We start from the raw sequence: 24252 nt of genomic DNA, 5'->3' as shown, positions 1-24252 counted from the left end.
GGAAAATGTTGATACAACTTTAGAGATTTTATGAAGTTCAATCAAAGCTCAGTATGCTGTTTGTTTTCTGTCTAAGTGACAATCTGCTTGTGACCACACTGCCGCTTTAAGGTGGCTCAGTTGATGGAAATGAACATTTGGATGGTGACTAAAAAAACTTCATCACAGCTCTGTACATTTAGTGCCAGTTTTCTAGTGTGTTTCAATACACAAACAACAATTTAAAGATTTTATGGCAAACATTTGGAAATGTATGTATGAAAAGTCAAATTACGTAGCTCATTGTCTTGTTTTTGTTTTTTAAGGAACATCATATTGTGCATATTTTTTGGCAAATGTTTGGTAAAATGTTTATCCTATCTGCACAATCTGTGTGTGTGTGTGTGTGTGTGTGTGTGTGTGTGTGTGTGTGGTGAATAAATATAATTAAACACGATTTCTGATAAAAACCTTTATAGGACAACAAAAATACTGAATGGCATTTCAGTCCAACATTATTTCCAAAGCCTCTTTAGTAGAAAATATTAAAACTCTTCAAACTTATATATGATAGCCCCAAATTTTGTTGGTGGAATTTTTGTATATTGTTATTATCTGCACTATTTTAAGCTTTAATGTCTCTCCTTCAGGAAACGTACATACCAACAGTTATATAAGGAACTTGTGTGTTTCTTCACATTTTTTAGATAAGCATTTTTTCATCTCACAACAGGTGTGTATGTGTCTGTGTTGTGGAGATTCTCTGATGCACAGTAATGGTTGTTCATCCTGATCAGCGAAAAGGGCACGGTCCTCTCCTTGTAGTAATTCCCTTTAGGTAGAAAGTCTGGAGAGTAGGAGGATAAATACATTTTTTTTTATGTCTCTTAATATTTTGGGTTTTTCATCCAGGACTTTGAGTGGAGCACACCAGAGCTGGTGTCGTTGTGGAGGGAGATTTACCCTCGCTGTCTGTGTGAGAGTGTGTGAGTGGTAAAGTTTGAGTGTCGTCCACTTCTTCAGAGTGTGTGTCCAGACTCTGAGGCTGTGTGTGTGTCTCAGTCAGCAGGTGTGGGGGGATGTACCCAGTCTGGGGCTTTGTCTGCTCCCTGTGATGGTGGTGGTTGTTGGATTTGGGCGGACAGCGGCCCCTCTTGTCCTGCCCCCGGAAACCCCTCAGTTTTGGGCTCCAGTGTTCCCGCCACTGGAGGGCCAGGGTGGAGCGGTCAGCCACCAGGCGACTCTCCTCAGGACCCCAACCCCGCTCGCCTTCCTCTGCACCGATCAGGAGGAAGGTCCGGCCCACGTGGAGGGCGGGGCAGCCGCAGCTGAGGTCGCGGTCGGGAACCCAGAGGGACTGGGGGCCCCTGCGAACGTGGGAGTTGGACCCTGTGCGGAAGACTGTTTGGACGGAGATGGAGAACTGCCACCAGGGACCTGAACGCTCCATCCCTCTAACCTGCACCTTCAGCACTGAGGAAAACAGAGATGCGGTATATTATACGATACACTATTATTTTTTTTGGAGAAATTAAGGAAAGAGTTTTTTTTTTAAATTTTTTAAGCTAATAAACACAAAACATGAAAACATGACACCTACCAAAGTCCTTGATACAATACGTCTCCAAGTTCATCCTGACTTTAACCTGTGAAGGCTGGCAGTATGAAACACACTCCTCCGCTGTAACAGAGGGGGGAAGGAGGGGGGCGGGGGGCATCAAATGAGAGTGTATCATTTCATAGCCAGCATATCAGCACATGTCTTTTCCCCTAATTACAATATGGCTGGTTGTATTTGTCATCACAGTATCCTCTGACTAACAGATGACCCGGCTGCAGCAGGTGGGACATTCCTCAAGCTGCCACTAGGAGGGAGTGCTTAGCTGCTTTTGTTTTGATATATGAGTACACAGAAGTGATACAGTAATGTTTGTTGTACATGAGGTGACATAAATAGAGTTGAAAGAGGGTTGTATTACATTTAGGCAGGAAGAAAGAAACAGTATCAAACTGTCTTGATATAGATTTTACATGTTCAGGAAACATTCAAACAACTCTACGTATCATAAAATTATCAAAATGTCGATCCATAACATTTAAAAACTGGTTGTCCACATGTGAGACTTTTCATCATTTGAATAGAAGCGTATTTTCCTTCCTTCCCTAATAACATATACATTTTCTTTGTGGGGATATCAAGTGAATTAACTGTTTTGACACCAAAATCCAGATTAGAAAACTCTTTCAAAATTGCCAGAACTGCTTATTGATTAGCAATATAACCAATGACATAATACAACAAAGTTTGAGGAACAGTTTGATAGCATTTTATTATCATAATTATCTCAAATTTGAGATAAAAACATAAGCTTATGGCCATCGGGGCCACTAACTTATGAGGGGTGTTGTAAATAGTAAATTGACTTGAGCTTATGTAGCGCTTTTCTAGTCTTCCGACTACTCAAAGCGCTTTTACACTGTATGTCACACCTACCCATTCACACCCATTCACACACTGATGGTAGAGGCTGCTGTGTAAATAATAATCCAATTCATACACATTCACATTCTGATGGAGCAGTGGGAGCCACTTGGGGTTAAGTGTCTTGGCCAAGGACATTGAATCAGTCAATCAATCATTTACATCAATCCAGATTTTTAACCGTCTGTCCACCCCTATTGATCGCTCCTGCTCATTTTTTTATTTTTATTTTTTTTAAGATTATAGGAACAGTGAGTATACAACCAAAACATCAAGTCACAATGTATAGGATTAATTTGTAAATAGGTTTGGATCATCTCTGCTTGTTTATCTAGTCTACTTACCTATGCTGTATTGAGGCTGAAACACTGGGGTCGGAGCGACCTCTTGAATTCCTGCAAACATAAACACAGTTTCAGACAGGTAACATGAACACACACACACACACACACACACACACACACACACACACACACACACACACACACACACACACACACACACACACACACAGAAGCCCCAGCACACACACATGAGCTGTCAGGTTGTTGCAGATTGAGTGTGTTTGTGTGTGTTATGTATGCTATGCTTGGATGCCTTTCATTGCATGGTGGCATGTCTGCACAGAAGATAAGCAAGTGTCAAAAATGTGTGTGTGTGGTCCTTTTTTTATTAGGCCAGAAACACACACACATAGACACAAACTTTACTTTTGGTAATTTAATAAGGTTGAACCATCACTTCTTGAATGGTTTATATTTTAAACATTAAGCCTGGTCTTATAAACCTAGCTACACTCTGTGCATGACTGTCAACTTGTAAATGGAAAATTAATAACCTGCTGGTCTGTACATATATTATCCAGGCCTCTTGTAAAACTGTGTGTGTGACAGTGCTGCCATATTTTACCAAAGTTCACACTCCGTCCCCCGTCCATGTCCTGTCCTCTCTGACACAACTGGGCCAGTGACACCCTACACCCCCATCCAGATGACTGTCCCCCTCATTTAAAACACAGGACGGTGCTGCATGGTAAATGTACATAATGTACATCTGAGAAGGTCCAAGTCATGTTTCAAATATAAGGAAACTAGTGCTTATAGACTACAGTAAATTACATATTTAGTAAGTAAGTAAAAGTAACTTTTAAGTTTAAAATAAATAACTTTTCTTCATCCACCTTTTTCATTTAATAAAAAAAATACTTTAAAAGCATCTGTTCATGAAATTTGTCTTGCAGAAAAAGCAAAAACAAGATATATATATATTTAACAGGACAATGTTGACTCAAATCAGTATCGATACCTAAAACTCACTTTCTGAACTCTTGACTTTAAATAATCTTCACAGGTGAAAAGTGCATTATCTGATGAAAAGTAAGTAAAATAATTCAGCCAATTTTTCTAACTTTTCATAAAGTATCACGTATACCCTAAAATTCAGTGTGCAAGACGCACTATTGATACCTCTAAGTTTCATCTAAAAAGTGGACTGCTTCATACCAGTGTGACCAATATACCTGCATAAAATGCTGAGACAAGTCCAAGTTATATTAACTTAGAAGGAGTTAAGCTAGACATTTCTCACCATTACATTAAATTTCTGTTAAATTGAACAGCATGGATGAGTTTGGTGTATTTATTTATTTTTATTTATGTTCATTTGTGCAGTCACAAGTTTGGAGCGAGTAAAATGCGGCATACACTTCAGCATTTAAATAGCCTAAGCTAATTTGAAATTCCTGTCCCTAGATAGGCCTTAAAAATACATACGTACATATAATATATAATATCTTTTATATATTAACGTCTTGCAAAGGGAGAAATAATAACATTTATTTCACTTAGCTTAGAAGAGGAGGTGACAGTTAAATTGAAAGCTGGTTTGTTTATTCATTAGCTTCAAGACTAGCTAGCTGTTTCTTCATACAGCTCTCTATTTGAACTATATGCTAGTAGCTTAAGGGGAATTTGACTGTTTTTCCCCCTCTTTCATTGTTGAATTTAGCTACAGCTACAGCATTTTACAATTTTAAATTTAAAGATAAAAGCACGCACATGTGGTATTAGCTTTAGCTTAGGCTAGCCATGGCTTTCTTATCAGCTTGCTTTCTTTACAATGCTTTGATTACATTTTTGTTTTTCTTTCTATTACTAACTATTTAGTCCTAACATTTTTCCTTTGTAGAAGAAGACGCACAGAAACAAATTATTTATTTTTTAATTTTTTAAATGCTGTTTAATCTGTGGTTCAAAAAGCTCAGCGGGAGCTATCTTGAAGTTTAGCTTGTCTGCTGTGAGCCTTCTGGTCTGTCTGAAAAGAGGAGTGAAGGAGGGTGGGTGTTAGAGAGGACGGTGGGGGGTAAGAGATGCTATACATAGCCGGAGATGGTCTGGCAGTAAAAACAAACAAGGTTTTCTTTCACTCACTCCTTTCACTGGGAGAGTTATGAGTCTGGTCCCTGGGATGGGGGGCGTTGTGAGCTGCACAACAGGTGTGAAGCTCGCCACTGCTGTGCTTCCTATGTCACCTGATTGGAGCTTACACAGTGTCAGTGCCTGTGTAGTTGTCGGCACTTGTACGATTAGTTGGGGAAGTGCACGTGGATTAGCGCTCGTGGCTGAGATTCGGTGCTGGCCAGGGCCAAAGATTGTAGCAGCAAGCCACTTGATATGACTCTGATCCCAGATCAGCTGGTGATGAGGTCTCCCCATAGCAATCATGCAGCACATGTCAAGGCTGCTATGGAAACCGTCTCTAGGGATGATGAAAAGGGGACACGCTGCATGATTAGGCCAAATTAGTCTGGACAGCAGCGGCCCCTTTTGTACCGAGCAACTATTTTATAAAGGCTTAGAGAGCCTGATAGAAGGTTTAATCCAGTAAGGCCGCAAGCAAATCAAGTTTGAAGGAGAAATTAAAGAGGTCACTGTCATGAGTGACAACCAACTATTAAAATTAAAAATTAATTTTATTAGGGTGGGCATGCAGAGAATGCAACACAATTTTAAGATTCACTATCCACATACAAACGTTGTCCAATCTAAACAACACAATAGGTTGACAGCAACTTCAAAGACCTTCTATATACGATCTGATCTGATGTCTAATTGATGGCTCATACCATAAAAAATTAAAAAGCTGTTTTCTGATCTGCCCCCTCTCAGTAAATGTTAGGTTACGTGACCTACATGGATGTGGTTATGGAAGACCAGTGTGAAGAGAAACCAGCATTGGAAACTCGTCTCCCATTGATTTTCGGTTTTCGTGATACCTCTGCCTGTGCATGTTGTAGAAAACTGTCACTATCAATGCACATGTTAGCTTGTTCAACATATGTTGACATACATACAAGATGTTCTGTTGAGGACAGTCTTCATACCAATAATTATGACTGACAGTTTTCCAGATTCAAAATGAAGCACATACTGTTTGATGACTTACGTATGCAGGGTCGCAGAGGGGACTTTCCTTGAGTGTATCCCGGGGCACAGCGGTTACACCTGAGGCCGGTCACACCTTCTCGACACAGACACTGACCTGATGTCTGGTTACACCAGCGACCCACTGCTCCCAAAGGATGGCACTGACACGCTGAAGAAAAAAACAAAAACATGTTGAAGCTTTTATGGCCTTTGGAGATCGCAGAACAAGCTAAAAATTCAACAAACATTTTGGGACCTTCAAGATTTGATGTAGCGTCATGTCAGCAAAGAAATAAGAAATCAATCGAAAAGACCCAAAATAGAAATGTTAGTAATTTGAAAACGTGTTTGTCTTCCTGTCTGACACAATGTTAAACTGCTATTTAGCCTGTCAGCTGTTTTGTGTAACGGACAGGTAGGGGTACAGATCTTTCTTCGCGGAGAAACCTTATCTGTTGGAAACAACACCAATGGAAGTGATCAAAGAGAACCAAAAAAGAAAGTTGAGACACTTAAACACCAAAACAATTAGCCGAAAGATGCTTCATCATTAAGAGCCATATCTAATAAAAGACACAATCATTTGACACATAGCTAGTATAAAATATTAGCTAAATAAACAGAAAACATTTTATTTTTATGAAAATGAAGTTGTCCTGGCTTTTTTGATTTGTGAAAACAAGGAACTAAGTTGGAAGCAGAACTTGTTATGTGACTACTGCACAGAGGACAGAGAAGACAACAGACAGGCTTAAGAGGGACCGTCCATCAATAAAGCAACCGAGTTTTAATCCCACTTGACAGATTCCATCCCGGGTGTCCTTGAGCAAAGACAAGACCTCTACTAACACCATCAACTCTATTTTGTAGCTGTCTTCTTAGGGAAACAAAGACAAATTCCTCCACAGAGCTATCAACAGAACGCCATATGAAGGTCGACATGTTACGCTTCAGGAATACAAGGATTTATCTACATCCTTATCTCTGTTGCTGTTAGCGCAACTGTCTTTTTTTAAAGATTGTTACCAGACATTCCTTAAATCGAAATGAATATCTTTACTTTGTTTTTCACCTCTATGTTAGCCGTATGCTCTAGTATAATAAGTATGGTCTGAGTTTGCCGTGGTTTACATTGTAAAATGTTCTATTTACCTCCTCTATCACACAGTTGACCAAATGAGAGAAGACAGATAGAAAGGGGAAGCCAGACTCCAGCAGCACTGCTCTCACTCTTAAGTAATGTTTAGACGAATCCTCACAATGAATCCAAACAACATGAATAACTGACCTTTCTTTAACGGCAAGCCCAGTGAAATATAGCATCAATAAATCTTTAGCTGACTGAGCTTTATGCATGAAAAGTGATAAAATATAGGGATGTTAAATCTTACGTTGTCATCCCTGCATGTGGGTAAAGCTCAAAGAGAGCCCATTAACTTTGGATATATTAGGCCTGTGGTGGAACTTCCACATGAGCATACCGAAGTGTCACAGTCACTTAGGACACGTGACCAGTCAAAGGTCAGGGGTCAGGGCGCATGCCGACCGCCGGTAAACTGTGGATGTACAGGTGGCAGCGTGGTTGGTTTTGTGTGTGTTTTTGTGTCGCTAACAGGAATAGCTGTCCACTCTCACAATGTAAGCACCCCATAAACACTTCTGTACTCTCTGACTGGGACGCAGTGCAGTCAGACATACACACACACACACACACACACACACACAGCGAACAAACACACACATCTATAGGGACTAACATTGGCAGGCCTTGCGGTTGTTCAGCGGCTTGCTGTGGTCGCGGGTGTATCCGTTCTGGCAGTACTGGCAGTGGCGTCCAGCTGTGTGGTGGCGACACTTCTGACACACACCTCCGCTACGGCGACCCGACTGCTGGAACACCTCCATGCTGAAGCGACACTTGTTGGAGTGGCCGTTACACTCACAAGCTGGACGAGAGAAAGAGAAAAAATATTGGCAAAAGAAAAGCAGAGAGTTTAAGTCGTCACACAACATGACACTGAACACACTGTAGTTAAAAGCCCTCTTCCAATGTTTTCCTTCCCTTTGTCATGATGCATTTGATGTCTTGTGTAAAGCACTTTGAATTGACCTTGTAGCTAAATGTGCTGTATAAATGGACTTGCCTTGCTTTGTTGTGTTAGCAGGAGCACAACAGGTAGATTGTTCCTTCTATGTTCACTGATCACAAAGATTAAACAGAACCTGAATTATCTGCAAAAGTCTCCTCCTTTTTCAAACAAACCAATGAAAAAAACTAAATGAAGCACTTTCATGTTAAAAATCTCCGGCGCCACAGGACTAACCATTAGCGTGATGAAAAGAAGGTAGCTTGTTTGTTGGTGCTCAGCATTGGGATTTAGGATTTATTACCTGGAGCCAAATTCATTCTCTCAAGAATAAACAAGACCCAGTAATTAAAGCCAGGAAAACAGTACAAAGCAGTTTCAAATAAAGAATATTAACCAGTCGACCCAGTGCCGACTTCAGCTGATTACATCCCTTCATGTCGCTAAATGATGACAGTGACTTTAAGGTCAGAAAATAACGTGGAAACGTTTTAATATCAATCCAGAAATTGGCGCTTATTCAAAAACTGAACATTGTTTACTATTTTTCTAATTAAGATCACTTGGCATGAGTTCTTCAACGCTCACTACTGTGTGTGTGTGTGTGTGTGTGTGTGTGTGTGTGTGTGTGTGTGTGTGTGCGCATGTTTGGTGTATGGTCCTGTGAGTGCGCTTTAGTAGGAACAGGAGTACGTGTGTATATGTTGAATGAAATGGTCCTTTTATAAATGTTTTTTGGATTTGATTTGTGCTTTTGAATCTATTTGTTCGTTTTTTTCAATGATAGTTTGTATTGTGTTTATTTTTGTCTTCTCTGAAGCACTTAGAGTTTAAATTTGTATGAAATGTTAATGTGCTTCACAAATGAAATGTTGGGCAACCTCTGCTACTGATCAAGAGCAGAAAGGTGACATGGGAAGAAAAGCAAGTCACCAAAAATGTGGGTATGAGATTGTTGTGGTTTTAAACTTCTTGTCTACCAGGATCTTTGTTTACTCAGGAAGATGTAAACAACATGTAAATGTATTTGCCTCCTCAAGCTCCCGCAGGAGAATGACACAAAGAGGAGCAAAGTATCACAGCTACTATACTAGTGACTAATACAATAAAGACACAACCAGCGACACATTAAAGTAGCTTGTACATAACATTGCTGCACATTTCTTTCACATTACACATGAAGCCAAAATGTACCAGCAGCAACCAGTTTAAACCCACTTTACTACCAATTTAAAAGTGAAAGATCGTTTCAAAATGTTGCTGTGGTGCTCGAAAGACACAAGTGTAACCACTCAGCGAGGGTCTAACAAAAGACACGAGTCAAATAGCAATATGAGAAACGCCAGACTGAATTATGGGGGTTGGCCTCTCCATGATCTAGAACCAGACCTGATGATGTTGTGTTTGTAAAATGGTCCAATGTTAAATCTCTGGAACGCTGCTAAATAATTCTGAAGAGCTTACAATTTTCTACAATACATTATGTGTTCATTTATTTATTGTCTTTTGATTTAAACTCATTTTTTTAACCTTATATAAGCCTTTCCGCATGTGTGAAGCACGTTGCGTAAATGTGTGACATAAACAAACTTCCTTCGTCTTAACTCACCGACACACGGGTTCGGGTGCGTGGGTGTAGCCCGATGCCATGGCCTGTCACAATAAAAATCCTCGCACACGTCGCAGTCTGGCCCCGCTGTGTGGTGCTCGCACATGCACACCGCCCGGCCCGCGTCGTCACGTCGACACCTGGAAGCGTGTCCGTTACATTTGCACCGGCCCCCAACTTGCAGGTCCGAGAGGGCCAGGGGGGCTCGGACAGCGGTCATAAACTCAAAGTGGGGGGCCACTTGCAAATCCCTTGAGTTTTTTTTGGAATTAAGATTATTGTTCCTCCTTTTCCTTAGTTCCCGCCCCTTGCTGCTCCTGCCCCGCCCCTCGACTGACCAATTACAACCTCCATTAGGACAAGGCAGCCAGTGATTGTTTTCTTTCTTGCGACCACGCCCTCTGCCTTTCCCACTTTTCTTTGGGGTGGAGAGGATGTCTGTGCTCACACTATCCTTTCCTTCCTTGCTGGTCACGTTGTGTCCATCTTCATCTTGACCAGACCCTTTCGAGTGACCCTTCCCTCCGTGTTTCTCCTCTTTGTTCCTCCCCCTTATCTCAAAGTCTTTTGTCTCCCTATCAGAAAGTGCCAGTGTATTTTCTGTGGTTAACTTGTCAACCCCTTTGGAGCCTGCTCTCCACCTCAGAAGTCCAGTATCTCTGCCATCTTCTGCACCGTCTTTCTTATCGGAGTTACCCTCCTTGGCCACTTTGGTCACTTGGTGGAAGACTATGCGGATATCTGTGGCTGTCACCCAGTCCTGGAGTGTATGGCTATGGTCAAAGTCAGGTGACGATGGACGTCCATCCAGGGCGGAGAAGGCAAGAACCATGCCCCCTCTTTGCTTCTGAAGTGGGCGAGGATCTGAGCAGAGGGGCTCCGTCTCTTGGTGCCGACTCTGGGCTACTGTCTGCGAGGGTATCCCAAAGTTCCCCGGGCAATCGTTAGAGTAGTGCTGCATTGGCCTCCAGGTTCGTCCATAGTCCATCGACTTTAGGATGGATATGGAGATCGGGTCTGAAGGCTCCCCCTGCTGGCAGAACTGCAGACTTATGTAGGTAATCTCAAAGCGACGTCCAAGAGGAAGCGTAAGGATCCATTCCCCGGTTTCAGGATTTCCATGAGCCATCCAGCAGGTGAGGTTGTGCGGGTTGTGGAGGTCGGTCAAGGTGGTGATGTTGGCATCATAATCAAGCCCGTGCAGTGAGTGGCTGGCATTGACCGGGACTCCGTAGGCAGCATTGATGAACTCCGACAGGCAGTGGCGAGGGCGAGCGTCCAGGTGGTAGCAGGGGTCATGAGGGGAAGTCCAGCTCAACGGGGTGTGGGAAAGGGAAGAGGTGACAAGGGATGGAGGAAGGAAAAGAAGGAGTAGAAGGAAAACAGGGAAGAGAGAGGTGGTGGGGGGAGGGGAGAAGGGTAGGTTCATCATGTCATCCAGCCTGTGGAGGGGAAAAAGGGACAATTTTGTTTTATGAAAAACCATGGGAGCTAGATCATAAAACAAAAACCCCACAAAGTGATGGATTTATAAGACTTGAATTCAAAGCCAAAAAAAGAGAGAACAATCTAAGAGGGACCACCTGTGCCTTTATTGGAAACACACGATACCAACTCACTGCATCCCCTTCAAGTGCACCTCGTTGGCTTTCAGGGGATGCCAGTAAAGATCTCATCTCGTAAAAATGTGATCTCGGATCTCACAGTAGTGTCGGCCACTGGTTTGAATCTTTGACCTTGACAGCCCTTAAGAACATATCCGTCTTAAAACTCCCCTCAGCCCAGGAGAAGTGGACGAGTGCGGGTGAAGAAGGGCGCGCACCCAGCGGGTCTGTCTGAAATGACAAAAAACATGCCCGACAGCTGGGGCTAAAACCCCGAACTGGACCACATCCATCACGTTTATGGCTCTCCCTTTCAAATCACTTTACCACCGGCCGGTGCTGCAGGCAAAGCGAGGTGCCTGAGCATGAGTGGATTGAAGTGTTGTTGAGCACCAAAAGAGGGGTATGAGAGAAAAACGACAGGACAAAATGAGGGAAGGAAAGGAGTCGGAGATTAGTCTCGAGGATGGCGGCGGATGATTTATAGATCGAAATGTGTGTTCGACTTGAGCCCCTACACTGAGACTTCCGTGGTGAAGACAAATACAGACTTGTGTATATCCGCTGCTCGAACAAATCCCTCTTACAACTCGTGATGAGTGGAATTTATTCCTCTGTCAGGATTTGATACTCAAGAGTGTTAATTCTGGCATGTGGACAAAATGAAGAATGTGTGTACTCTCTCTGGAACCGGAGGTTTATTGTTTTAACTCCTCAAATGAAGCCCAGATTCACATTACCAAGCAAGCACTCCTTTTACTTTTTTCTTGGTTCGCTTCAACACCCGCTGCTTCTACTTTTGAGACGTTCTTGTTTTGTGTTGCCTTCCGTACAGGACTGTCATTTTCGAACCACTTTCTCCTTGCTCCTCAGCCTCCCTGCCCATCTATCACCTGCCCCCTTCATTCTGTTCTGAGAATATTCTTAACTGCTGCGAGATTGATGATGTCCTAACAAGCGTTTGACACTGACAGCAAAGTCAGCAGGGCTGCATAAACCAAACCCCGTAGGAGAAGACGGGGGCCGAACGCCTCTGCAGCCTCGTCATCTCGCTCAATTAGACGACCGCCGAAATATGAGGCTCCCCTCGGGGACCACACAGCTCTGAAGGGGTCTGTGAGCAGGACATGACATTCCCTCTGCAACCTGCACTTCTCCTGACCTCAGAACGCTGAGACAACCTCGAAAGTGGATCAACCAAACCCGGTTGAGGACAAAAAGCAAAGCTCAGGCGTATCACGTGACTCTGTTTTGAAGTGTTGCTACAGGAAACGCTACAAGCAAACTGTGCATTGATGAGCCGTCTTTGCTTGTGACCCCGGTGCCACAGAGCCACATTCCTGGGGTCCAGAATGCCTCGGTTGGTCATTCCTTACGTGTCGAGACATGCCCCCATGGGAACCTGAACTCTCTGATAAAAAAGCACAACTTATACGTTGATCGAGTGATTAATTAGTTCTCGTGTTTCATAGGGTGTCGGTGTCGAGGCTGGGTAAAAAAAAGGGAAGGCAGTGTCAGAGCATGAGGAGGGTAAAGGTTACTGGAGGATTCAGGGAAGAATTCATTCTGGATGGGGAAAGCCAAGCGAGTGTAGAGGGGAGGGGGTTCACGGTTGGAACAGGAAGGCTTGAAGAGAGAAGGGGGGGGGGGCGGCGTTGGTTTAACATTCCCATTGCATGCACTTGCTCTTGTCTTTGTCACATTACATGTCTAATTAAACATCGGCCCATTACAAGCGCTCTGATAAATGGATGCCCATCTGAGCGAGGCCCCTGAGGTTTTCAAAGCGGCCCCTCCAGGCCAAATCCAGACTCTTGACTTCTTCCCGAAACCAGATCATCTGTCTGGCAGCGCCACGGTAACCCACCGGATATGATTTCAACGGTCTTTCTCTGCTGCTTTCCATAAATTCACACAGCTGGGGCGTCTGAAGAACCTGTTGGGAGACGAGGGAACCCTTTCGAGTGCCGTGTGATGGGAAGAAATCGAAAGAACTTCAAATTGCGACTATTTCCAATTATTTTGTCAATGAACAAAGACGCAGTTTCAGAAGACAACAACCTCCTTTTCCTTTCTCCCCAGTAAACCTCACATTTTGAAACAACTTGGCAGCGATCTCTGTCTTTGAAAAAGCTTATACAGCCGAATAGTGGTAAGATGAGATCAACATCTCCGGCGGGTGATCTTTAGAAGCAGCTATGCTTGGCTGGCAAGGGGCTGGAAAAATACTTGCTGACAACCTGGGGGCATGTTTACAGCAGTCGTACAGAGACCAACGCTCATGTTCCTGCTCGGCAGACCCTTTCTTTAAATTTTCTAACTCTACACGAACATCCATGTATCTTGAGGAAATATTGATGTCACACAGAGAAACCCATGCATTGTTTTATGACTCAGTAAAAGATGTGGCAAGGACTATCCACACCTCTATGGAAGTTGATTTTATATTTTATTGTCTTACAAACATGAAATCCAAGAAGATTTATTGAAACTTTTTGGCGCTGAAGAACAAAAAAACCTTACTTTAATGAAGTGACCTTAATTAATTGCAAATGTAAAATCCGAAAAACTTGTTTTCGTCAATATTAACGCCCTCTAGGTCAGTATTTTATTGACTAGTAACATATTTTATGCGTATGTTGGGGATACCAGAGGAAACGTGACTCCATCTGGTAATAAAACAGGAAAAATAATCTGTTAAAGACGCCGCATGAGGGAAGGAGATCTGGATACGTATGTTTGGAGATATGCTGCACCATGGCTTCCCATTTGGTTTGTTGGTTGTTTCTGTTTTCTAGTAGAGATTATTTCTCATATCTATATTTTGTATACTTTATATATTAAGTACATATGTTCTGTTGTATTTCTTTTTTAGTGGCTTGTGCACTGTGAGAATGAAGAGGAAAGAGAAAGCCGTAAAATATGATCAACATGGAAAAGTCGTTTTGACCTTTAGAATTAAATGTTGGGGCTTTGGTGTTTTTAACGAGTACTAGACACAGGCATGACATATCATTGTTTTTTGTGTCTTTTAATACAATTTTTTATATATATCCTCTATAGTTCTATGCTTGGCCTTACTTTTTCCAGTGTTTTTTTGTATGAAATCTGCAAAAGTATTCCTTTTTTCTTTACTATAATTTTGTAAATAAAACTGATTCTGGTTGTCTTTATTCTGATGCAGCAAACTCAATTTATTGTGGTTTAGCAGGACATGATCACCTTAAATAATGCAGTGATGAAGACTCTGTGGTGGGGCTCTCTCTCTCTCTCTCTCTCTCTCTCTCTCTCTCTCTCTCTCTCTCTCTCTCTCTCTCTCTCTCTCTCTCTCTCTCTCTCTTTGGCTACCTGTAAACTCTCTTTGTCTGTTCACACTTTAGAGCTAGCGGGCCTGTCCGGGTCTGGAGCTGTTCTGGTGAGCAGATGAGCTGGATTTGGCTTGTCTCACACGTTTTAACATTCCTCGTCATGGGCTGCAGCCACGGCCGGCAAGACGGAGGCAGATATTTGAAATTCAAATAGCTTTTTCTTCTCTGTGTTGAGTTTTAAGAGACTAAGTTGTTGTTTTTACAAATAAACACAAAGACAGCAGTTTAAAAGGACTGTTTTATATCAGGAGGAAAGTCTCCTGGAAGATTTCCCAGGGTTCAACACTGCAGCTCTGCTGCACGGAGCCTTTAAATAAATATGATCAATTATATAAGCTCTCTCTTATAGGCCACATATTTGAAGCTGAACCAAGGCACCTGTTGGCGCATGTTACCACGCTGACACCTTTGTTAATTTGCAATTGTCCTCAGCCAGTCAGAAATACAACACTGGAGAGAGGCTACGTATGCGGTCTGTAGTCTCTAACTGCATTCCTGCCCGCACAGTTGAAGCCCATGTGTGTGTTATTCCACACGGAGCGGATTCCTGGAGTTCTGTTTTAGGTGTAATAATCTAATTTTAGTGAGGCAGCCTGGGAGGTGAAAGCAACAGACAGCACAAAATGGATTATCACTGCTTGTATCTTTAGCTGAAGGCCTCTGTCCTTCACGTTTACGCCTCAAACCAACCAAGAAGGTGCACCAGCGGGGCCCCCAGGGGCCCAGAGCACCTCCACAGACACATCCAAGGTGTCTATTCTTCCTCATCATTCCATTACTATACTTCATTTTTTAAATACAAAAAACACATGTCACCCACTTCTTCTTTAAAAGCAAGTTTCCTGTCAACCCCCCCACCACTGCAGCCCACCCCTCTTTATAACCTCATACAAGTTGGCAGGGCGCTGTCCCGCCGCTCCGGCTTCACATGTCGATATTAAAAAACAGATGGAAATGAAATCATTGTGATTCCATGTTAAAGGCACGCCAAAGACAACCTGGGGCATGATGGGAATAAAAGTGAGGCCTCAGGTTGTAATTGTGTGATAATTAAATCCAAACAATTTCATACAAGCAGGTTAATAAAAAGTTAACGACAAAACCCCCAAAAAGAATGCATTGCTGAGTGAAAAGACAACAACAACAACAACAAATGAAGCTGGCTTAATAATTGTCAGCTGATTTCTTATTAAAATTGGTTGTGGGATTATAGAAAAAAGATGAAGCCTGTTTAATTAACCCAGACTGCTCTGCTCTCTACTCACACACGTCATTGAAGAACATTGTCTGATATGTCTATTAAAGCAAATACGGTATATTTTCTCTTTGGTTAAAGTGCTCTTGAGGGATTTTTAAGCAAACTAATGAACACAAGATTACAGCCTGCAGAGACACGCACGTTGCGGGGCGTTGCATTAAGTGGAACCGGGATAAATGATTGTCTTGCCTCGGTTCATTAAACACAAATGTTGATCATATTTAGTCTGATTATTCTGGCATTAGCTGACAGCAGAGCCCGGAGGCTGAGAGCCACAGTCCTGCACAGCTAATTGCACTTGTTAGGCAGAAATTGGCCGCAGTCAATGAGCTTTATCTCCCAGAGAGGAACAATAATATTTACAGTGTGAGGCTATCACAGTTTGATCAAACGATATCATTCACGTTTGTTTTTATTCTGCTGCTGGAGTTATTGTTCTTGTATGTGTGCCATTCAGGGCTGTCGTTGATTTATTTATTATTTTTAGAGTGCAACTTATGAAGCATCGCGTGGTTTTCGGGTTAAGTTCATATGATGATTCGTAATTCATTTTTTTTAAACAGAAGGAAATATTAGCAAAATACAGAACGCGTTTTATTTCATTTTGATGTATAAGCTACATCATAATTACTGTGAGCTTGTCAAAGCGGCAACACGCAATAACTACTTGTTTTTAAAAGATATTGAAATGAAGACTTTAGAGGAAGCAGTAGGCTTTATTTGTTGTATATTTTCAGGTGGAAATGTAGCCTAATATTTGAATTAATTTCCTTGTAAGATTTAGAAGAACCAATTAATAAAACTTAAAGTGACGTAATTATACAAATAATACTAAAAATAAGTATAAAATAAATCTGTATGGTCTCCGAGAATTATGCAGTCAAATACAGTAGAATAAACATTAATTTCTAAATATTTTCTCTAAGTAATAGACCACACAGTAATCAAAAAGGATACCTACACATTTTTTTTTGACAACTTTAAGCATATCGGCGGACTACTTAACGATATTTAAGCAGCATTGTCGAGAAAAAAACACCGTCAATTTAGTGAATTATTATATATTTTTTTTTTTACAAAAAGAGAAGATGAAAGACCCTCTTGTGCATTTTTAAGTTGACCTTTCTTTGCCCTTTCTGTAATAGTGATAGAGAATAAAAATGTGGTGGCTCCGCTTCTCTCCCGCGCTACTTTAGTAAAGATAAAACTTTCCTTAAAGTACCCTGACTCATTGATTTAGCTAGTTTTTATTTAAAAAGAGAGAGATAAATGACAGCAGCTCACCATGTGCGTCCCAGGGATCCTCCTTCTCCTTACTTCTCCTGTGGTTCCTCCTGATCATGAAGAGAAGCGCAGCAAGTGTCCGGACGTCAGATCCATGCGCGTCTGCGGAGGAGCAGAGACGGGAGACAGACCTACCGAGAGGGGGCAACACATCGGCACTGTACGAGGAGGAGGAGGAGGAGGAGGAGGAGGAGGGGAGACAAATTAACGGGATCAGGTGGGAGGTGCGTCTCTCCATATAGAAACTAAAAGGAGCCAAGTGCATGCTCCTGCCTCGAGGAGTCACATCCTGCTTTACGCACAGCTGAAAGTAACTCGGACGTGTCCATCAGACTCAAACTGGAACTTTACCACAGAGGCTGTTAATCCTGAAAAGATATTTTCAAATCTGATCAATTCTTCTGGTGCTCTTCTTTCTCTCTTCTCTCTTTTTTTTGGCTGATCTTTTGAGTAATTAAATAACATGCATGGATCCACTCTATAATAGGGCCTAAGCCTATTTCTTCTTATCTGTTGAAAAAACCTAACCTGGAAAGTAACCAATCAGCCTCTATTTTTCTTTACATATTTATTTATTTCTAAATGGAAACCAATTTTGAGGTCATTTTGTGTTTTTTTTTTTGCATCTAATAATTTTAAAAAGTTGTTATGATGCATTACAGGAGCTGTTACACTTCACTTTTGATACTTTGAATACAGTTTGTCACGAACACTTGTGTGCTAAAGTCAAACTTTTATTTTGAAAAGAGTAACAATCTCTTATTTAACTACCAAACATGATAAAATGAACCTCCACCTCAGCCAACTTAAACATTCAGCCTCTGTTTTTATGTATTTGTACAAGTCTTAATAAGAGTATATGATACTGAAATGAAAAATACAAAAATATTAATTATTTTTCTTTTTATGCAATTTGATAATTTGTGTTAATCAATTATCAAGGGTTAAACTCTCAAAAAATGCAAAATGCTCAAACTGTATCAATGTCAGCTGCAGATGTCACTTTGTCCTTATTGGTGCTTGAAGGTACAATGACATCAGCGTGTTCCAACAAAGCCTTGCCCACTTTCAATTGTTGAGAAGAGCCTTGACAGAAACATAAATATAAAAACAACCAGAACTATTTAAAGTTTGGCAGATGGTGTTGTGCTCTTGTAGGAACCTGTTGCTCAAAATGAGAAACTAATTGAAGAAAACATGTTTTTAAGGGTTAGAGGATCTGAATTCATGTGGTAACACAATAAAGTCCTTTGATGGATTTGAAGCAGCGTATCATAATTTATCTGACAATAGAGCATTGTGCTGTATTTGTTGTTACAAGGTCTGGAGGAAATCAGACACACCAATGACAACACACTTGAGGGGGGAAACGTTCCAGAGACAGGTTGATCTGCTCTCAGAGAGGGACTTTTTTTTATAGAGTTTGGAGCCGTTTTTCCCCCTTTAAAAGAAAACTTTAAAAAATCAAGACTCTGTTAAAAATGTCATGGCTTGTTAAGGACATTTTTTCACACCTTGCAGATCCTCCAACTTCAGGTTTATTACAGCTGGCGGACAAATTGAGGGCACAGAGAGCCAGTTGCAATCGTCTTATCTCCTATCTCGTCCACGCCAAGATCTCACTCTCCAGTTTGTTCCAATTATCCCTCAGTGGAATAGGAAAAATGGTGGAAGTTAATTGGCCGGACTGGATCGTTCTCAGATGTGGCCCAAAACTGATACAGATGGAAATATAAGAGAGAGAGGATCGAGGAGGGAGGGAGGGAGGGAGGGGAAGAGGGAGGGAAGACGCTTGATTGGAGAGGAGGAAACTTTCCCAGAGAAAGCCATAAAACTGATTGATGACTCCCCTCGAGGAATGTTTCCCCAGGTGTGCTTTTGTGAGGGTGTGTGTGTGTGTGTTTGAGTGTGTGTTTGTGTCTATTAGCTACAGTGCAGTTAGGCAATGCTATCCTTGGATGAAGTACAAGCTCAATAAAGTAAATTGAGGGGTGAAACAGCACGTTTATGCGTCAATATTGCGCTCTGGCAGCATGAAATAAAAGACACGAGGGATTTCAATAAGATGAGATTAAGTTGGAACTGAATTGGTAAAGTGTCATGAACTAAAAAAATAAATAAGGCAGATACTTTGGGATAACAGGAATCATTCCTAAAATAATGATAGAAGAAAATCTTTAAGTGCTTAAAGCACTTCAGGTGGTCCCTGATTGGTGCTTGTACTGCCAAACTTTGCACCCTCTGGCTAAGGGTGTGCTTAATGACTCAAATAATAATAAACCAAATACCATGGAGGTATAATTATCAAAGTCAACATTGAGCCATTAAATGTGACAGAATAAGAGCAAATTTCACAATACACCAGTTTCTAACTGATGGAATAGACAAGCTAAATAGAGTGCAACAGTATTACACTGTACTTGGATTACATGATCAGACATGATTTCAAATATTCAATATCTATAAAACCATTTTTTTCAATCCACAGCCTTTGTAATTCTACATTCCTGAAGCAAAGAAACACAATGAATACACTTCAATGTTCTTTTTGGTCAATCTCTTGGTACCACAAGCAGGAGTATGAACTGTTCTCTGATGATACAATAAAATAAAAAATAATTACTGCATAAATCCAGAAGTAGTCCAAGAATACTTGACATTTACTGGATAAATAGATGCACAAAGCTGTGAAATCACATCTACATCATCTTTATCGCATCCAGATACAGTAAGGTTGATGTTTTTAGGCTTGAGAAATAAAGTTATTCAACAAGTGAGACTAACTCAATCTGCATTTGAACAAATGAATAAGTAAAAAAAATAAAATAATAATCATTAAGCTTGGGACAATATATACTTTTTTTTAGGGGATCAAAATGTTTGGGGGGATTTTACAACAGAGAAAAGGAAGTCAAAATAATGGGTGTACCTCAAGGATCCTTGTTAGGTCCCCACTATTTTGCCTCTATATTATTGATATAGTACAGCACTGCCAAATGGTAGAAATGCAATTGCATGCTGATGACACTATAGTATAGCCTACATATATGCAAAAACTGCTGAATTAGCATTTGTAAAGCAATATGCTATGGAGTATATTACAAAGTAGTATGCAAAGCAGTATATTAAGAAACCCAATCATCTTCCAATCAGGGGTGGCAAAGTAGCAACAGTTAATATCTTGAGGAATTTGCCCAAATAATGTTCAACTGTCAAAGCTCCAAATCAGCTATAATGAACCTGGCTTGAGTTAAAGAGGAAATCAGGTAATGATGGCAAAGAGCTCTGCATAGGTTGAGGTGAATAAAATATCAGTCTTTATCTGTAGATTGCTGTTTTTGTTTTGTTTCCTAATAGAAATACTATAGTTTTTCCCAAACCCCAACAAGGTAGTTTTTATATACTGTAACATTTTCAATTGGATCTAAACTTATTATTTTAAGAAACAAGCCTTAAGGGATACCACATTTCAGATACGATAAATTCTATCAACTTTGAGATGTATGACACACGTCCTGTCCATTTCATGGATCGATGTCCACCGAGAGGCGCTGCTTTGGGGCCCCAGTCCAGTAGGGGGCTCCAAAGCAGCGGTCGAAATTTTCAAATTTTGCAATGGCGGCAGGAAACCTCCCTAAGTGGGCTCCATCTAACAACACTCATTGTCATTGCCCTGCTGAACGTTGGTTGGAGGGCCCCCAATCGATTTTTGCCTAGGTCCCCAACAGGCTCTAGAATCACCACTGTGTCCACTATTCGTCCCCCCGGCTGTCCCCCTGCTGTCCCCCCACTGTTCATCTGTGTAGATATTCGAGGATTGAATTTTCCCAGATGATCACCTCTTAATCCCAAAACCCCCAAATCTTCAAAACCCACATTAAATATGTCCTTGCTACGTCGTAACTATGATGATTTGTTTACATGTTTTTTTTCATTAATCTCTTTTGAGAACTCAACAACCTTGAGTGAAGGCTTTGGCTCTCAAACGTGGTTGGCAAGAGGAGCAGAGAGGAAAATGATCTTGGTTGCTATGAATCCATAGTCAGTGTTTTTGTTTTTATTCCAACTTTCCCTCACTTTCCCTCACAAGTGTTGACAGGTGCTGGATGGAGAAAAAGACCTACGTCAACCTGCTGCTGCATGTAAGGGTCAAGGGTCAAGATAAAAGATTAAATTGTCCAGAGAGCTTTACCGTCTGCTGATGACGATAAAACATGAGTCATTACCAGGAGGGAACAGTTGGAGGGCTAATAGCAAGAAATACAGTTTAATGAGTTTAAGTTTAATTAGAACCAAATTGGAGGGGGTGCAGTTTTTGCAATCAGAGGAAACAGATTTTTGATGAGTTAAAGATTAAAAAGGTTTCAAGGATTAAAGCCAATGTCAACACTCAATGACATTTCTATTTACAAGAAGGTTTAAAATATATATAAATTAGAAAGTGTCTAGTAGTTGTAGCTGAATATTTACCCTCAAATTAAGTCAAGCCTGTTATTGTTGTTGTTAATATAAAGTTGTAAGATGTGAGGGAAGACAATAAACCACTAATTGACAAAAAAGTTGTTACATGTTTGAAACCCTTGTAAGCAGCAAGGATCATGCTGAAAATCTCACAATCTAAATATGATGAGAGCATTTAGGCTGTAGAGGAACAATATGTTTTAACTTTTAAATATGACACAGAGCTCTGCAAATATCTTGTATCTTAGAAAGAAAAACACTTGAATAGTTGCAAAACAGCATCACACTTCCTAAAAGAAAATCTGAAAACAGGGGCTTTTATTTTGAAGCTCTGTCATCGTTACATCAGGATATATATTATTTAATAGATCATTTGATATAATTGCAACCAATCCAACATCCAGTTGAGTTTTATTTCACTGCTGGCTTTTATAAAGTACAAAAAGATCACTGATATTTCACATGCACATAAAAAGAAGAGAGCCCTACAGAAATACCTACAGTTCTGTGATACAGACTTTTTTTTGATGTTTACTTTCTTTGGAAAACTACTTCTACCAACTCTGGAGGTGCTAGTACACTGATTAATTATCAGTTTAATTTTGAAATGTTCTTTCTTTGTTTGATGTATTCACTTGTTGTCATTCAGCAGTATTAACTATTTAAAATCATGTAAAGCATACACACAGTAATGCACCCATGTACACACTTTAAATGCTGCAAATTAATCAATTCATTATCCTGTGCGTTTTGTCTTTGAGACAAAACAAGCGGCACTGCAATAAATTCTCTTACTCGTAAAAGGTGTTTGGAGATCATTTTATTTCACTAAATTTCATCAAAGAAGATTTTTAGTCAAAAACATGACTGGACCCAAACTGGTTTCCTTTTGCAGCTCTGAAATACACAAACAACAAAATCAATGTTTATCAAATGACTTATTGAATAACGACTATTTGTCCACTCTAAACTTATTTGTCTTTATGTTTCTAATGACTTTTTAAATTATTTTCCACTTTTTATACACAGTGTTCAGTTACACAAACGTAAAACAGGTGTTAGTTGAATTACCAGTCGGTCTGAGCTGTGTTTGGCTCCTCGGCGCCCCCTTGTGGTTAAACGTGGTACTGCTGCCGCAGCTCTCACAAACACGGTCATCACCGTCCACCGACCTCCATCTGACAGATGGAGAAGATTTGTGATCATTTTTACGTCCTGCATGTTTGAGAAGAAGTTTCCCTTCTGTTATGTTAGAAAATAGAAATTAAACTGACCTCCCGTTAATAAAAGAACACGCCTTCTTTATTTGATCTTTGTTTGAAATGGGCTCTGCTTCCAGATGACAGGTTATATAAATCTACAGGACAACAGTACGACATATTCTTTTTGAGGCATTTTTTTTTCTCTAAATGGTAAACACAAATACATTTTCAAACTATTTGAAAAGAGTTGCTAACAGTGTGTCTGTGGTCCTGGTGGAAGAGGAACGTTTGGAGTTGAATTTGGAGGACTTCGTCTTGGACTCTGGGCAGGAAACGGGAGCTTGAGTTGTGCAGCTGTGAGTCTGTAAAACATCTGCAAAGAACAGAAACACCCTTATCAGATGTGTCCTCCGCCCTCTGCATTTATCATATCACTGACTTGGGTTCACGTAACAGTTACAGGAGAAAGAAAGAGGCCTGTTTTTTTTTTTTTTTAACTATGTATGTGTTCACAGGAGTGGTTCTGATTTGGAGGATTAATTAGAGGAACTGCTGTAGACTTTAAAGACTCACCCCTGGTGGTCTATGAAGGCGTATCTGGGGTAAGAGTTCACCTCAGAGGATAAAGCAGCCGCACAGCCGTTTACAAACAGACGAAGAGGATGATGAGGATGATCTACAGACGCCTCGATGTTGACCGTTTCACCCAGGAAGTACACAGGCGACCTTCTCCCACCGCTCCAATCATCTGAGGAATGACAACAGGTCTGTAAACAAACAAGACTTCTTCGTCCTCAGTGGTGAATATTTATGATCCTCTTATTTGTGTCAACTTTTTCCAAACTGGAGCACACAGGAGATTAAAAGGGGCGAATGTTTTTGCCACCAGGCAGAAACAAACTCACCTGTCATGAGCCGAAGCTGAAAGTCCAGGTCCAGGAGCTCGGACTGGATGGAGATCAGGGGGCTCCACGTTGGTTTCGGGGCCCTGCTGCTCACCGTGTACCTCCTGCAGAGTGCATGGTTAATAATGACAACCAGGCAACAAAGTTAAACGAGAGAGAACATGTAGAGTTCAAGCACAAGTCAGGCACTGAAGGAAAATAAACTATCCCAATGAAGCTTTTAACACACAGCAGATGAAAACCGGAATGTGGACTCAAAAGCACAGGTAAGAAGTGTGACACCTGGAAGTTGTGTTGCTGGTGAAAAAACGACTTTTCTCATCCTTTCCGGGTATGTCAAATCACTTGAGTCGTGTAAGTCGCACTTTTTAAATTATTTTAACACCATGCTCCATTAGCTCCCTGATATTTTTTGCATTTTGATGAAAAGTAAAAGGCATTTCATAGTTAACTTCAAAGAAGTGTTATTCTCCCTGTCTCACAAACACAGATTTTAATTTAATGCACAATCAGGTATTTTAACGATTAGTGCCAAACTAGTGTTTTCTATCCTCTTTCCTTAAATTAAGAGCTTTGAATTTCACATGT

General features: G+C 40.9%; 2 protein-coding genes across 4 annotated transcripts in view; both read right to left on the bottom strand.

The window, feature by feature from the left end:
- Positions 1–436: 436 nt before the first annotated feature.
- On the bottom strand, positions 437–17266 carry ntn5 (netrin 5). 2 transcript variants are annotated; one of them, XM_061031118.1, is made up of 7 exons: positions 17097–17266; positions 9583–11024; positions 7644–7832; positions 5906–6055; positions 2806–2856; positions 1580–1660; positions 437–1452 (listed from the first exon to the last, which is right to left on the bottom strand). In XM_061031118.1, exons 2-7 carry the CDS (start codon positions 11012–11014, stop codon positions 884–886), a joined length of 2472 nt encoding a protein of 823 aa, XP_060887101.1. In that variant the 5' UTR covers positions 11015–11024; positions 17097–17266; the 3' UTR covers positions 437–883. The 2 variants fall into 2 exon arrangements, with proteins under 2 accessions (XP_060887101.1, XP_060887102.1); XM_061031119.1 differs by lacking the exon at positions 17097–17266 and adding an exon at positions 13054–13149.
- Positions 17267–22360: 5094 nt separating this feature from the next.
- The window catches only part of LOC132958605 (zona pellucida sperm-binding protein 3-like), a 2663-nt gene continuing 771 nt past the window's right edge, over positions 22361–24252 (bottom strand). The window contains exons 3-8 of one of the 2 annotated variants that reach the window (XM_061031553.1): positions 23665–23768; positions 23333–23507; positions 23015–23132; positions 22832–22914; positions 22629–22735; positions 22361–22454 (exon numbers count right to left, since the gene is read on the bottom strand). In XM_061031553.1, coding sequence (XP_060887536.1) covers positions 22396–22454; positions 22629–22735; positions 22832–22914; positions 23015–23132; positions 23333–23507; positions 23665–23768 — 646 coding nt within the window. In that variant the 3' untranslated portion in view covers positions 22361–22395. Of the gene's footprint in view, positions 22455–22628; positions 22736–22831; positions 22915–23014; positions 23133–23332; positions 23508–23664; positions 23769–24252 lie in introns of those variants that run through there. The other variant, XM_061031554.1, reaches the window with a different exon arrangement.

The sequence above is a fragment of the Labrus mixtus genome, chromosome 23, assembly GCF_963584025.1.
Source record: "Labrus mixtus chromosome 23, fLabMix1.1, whole genome shotgun sequence".
NCBI classification, from domain to species: domain Eukaryota; kingdom Metazoa; phylum Chordata; class Actinopteri; order Labriformes; family Labridae; genus Labrus; species Labrus mixtus.
The sequence above is the reverse complement of the archived record's forward strand: the minus strand, read 5'-3'. Positions and strand labels throughout refer to the sequence as shown.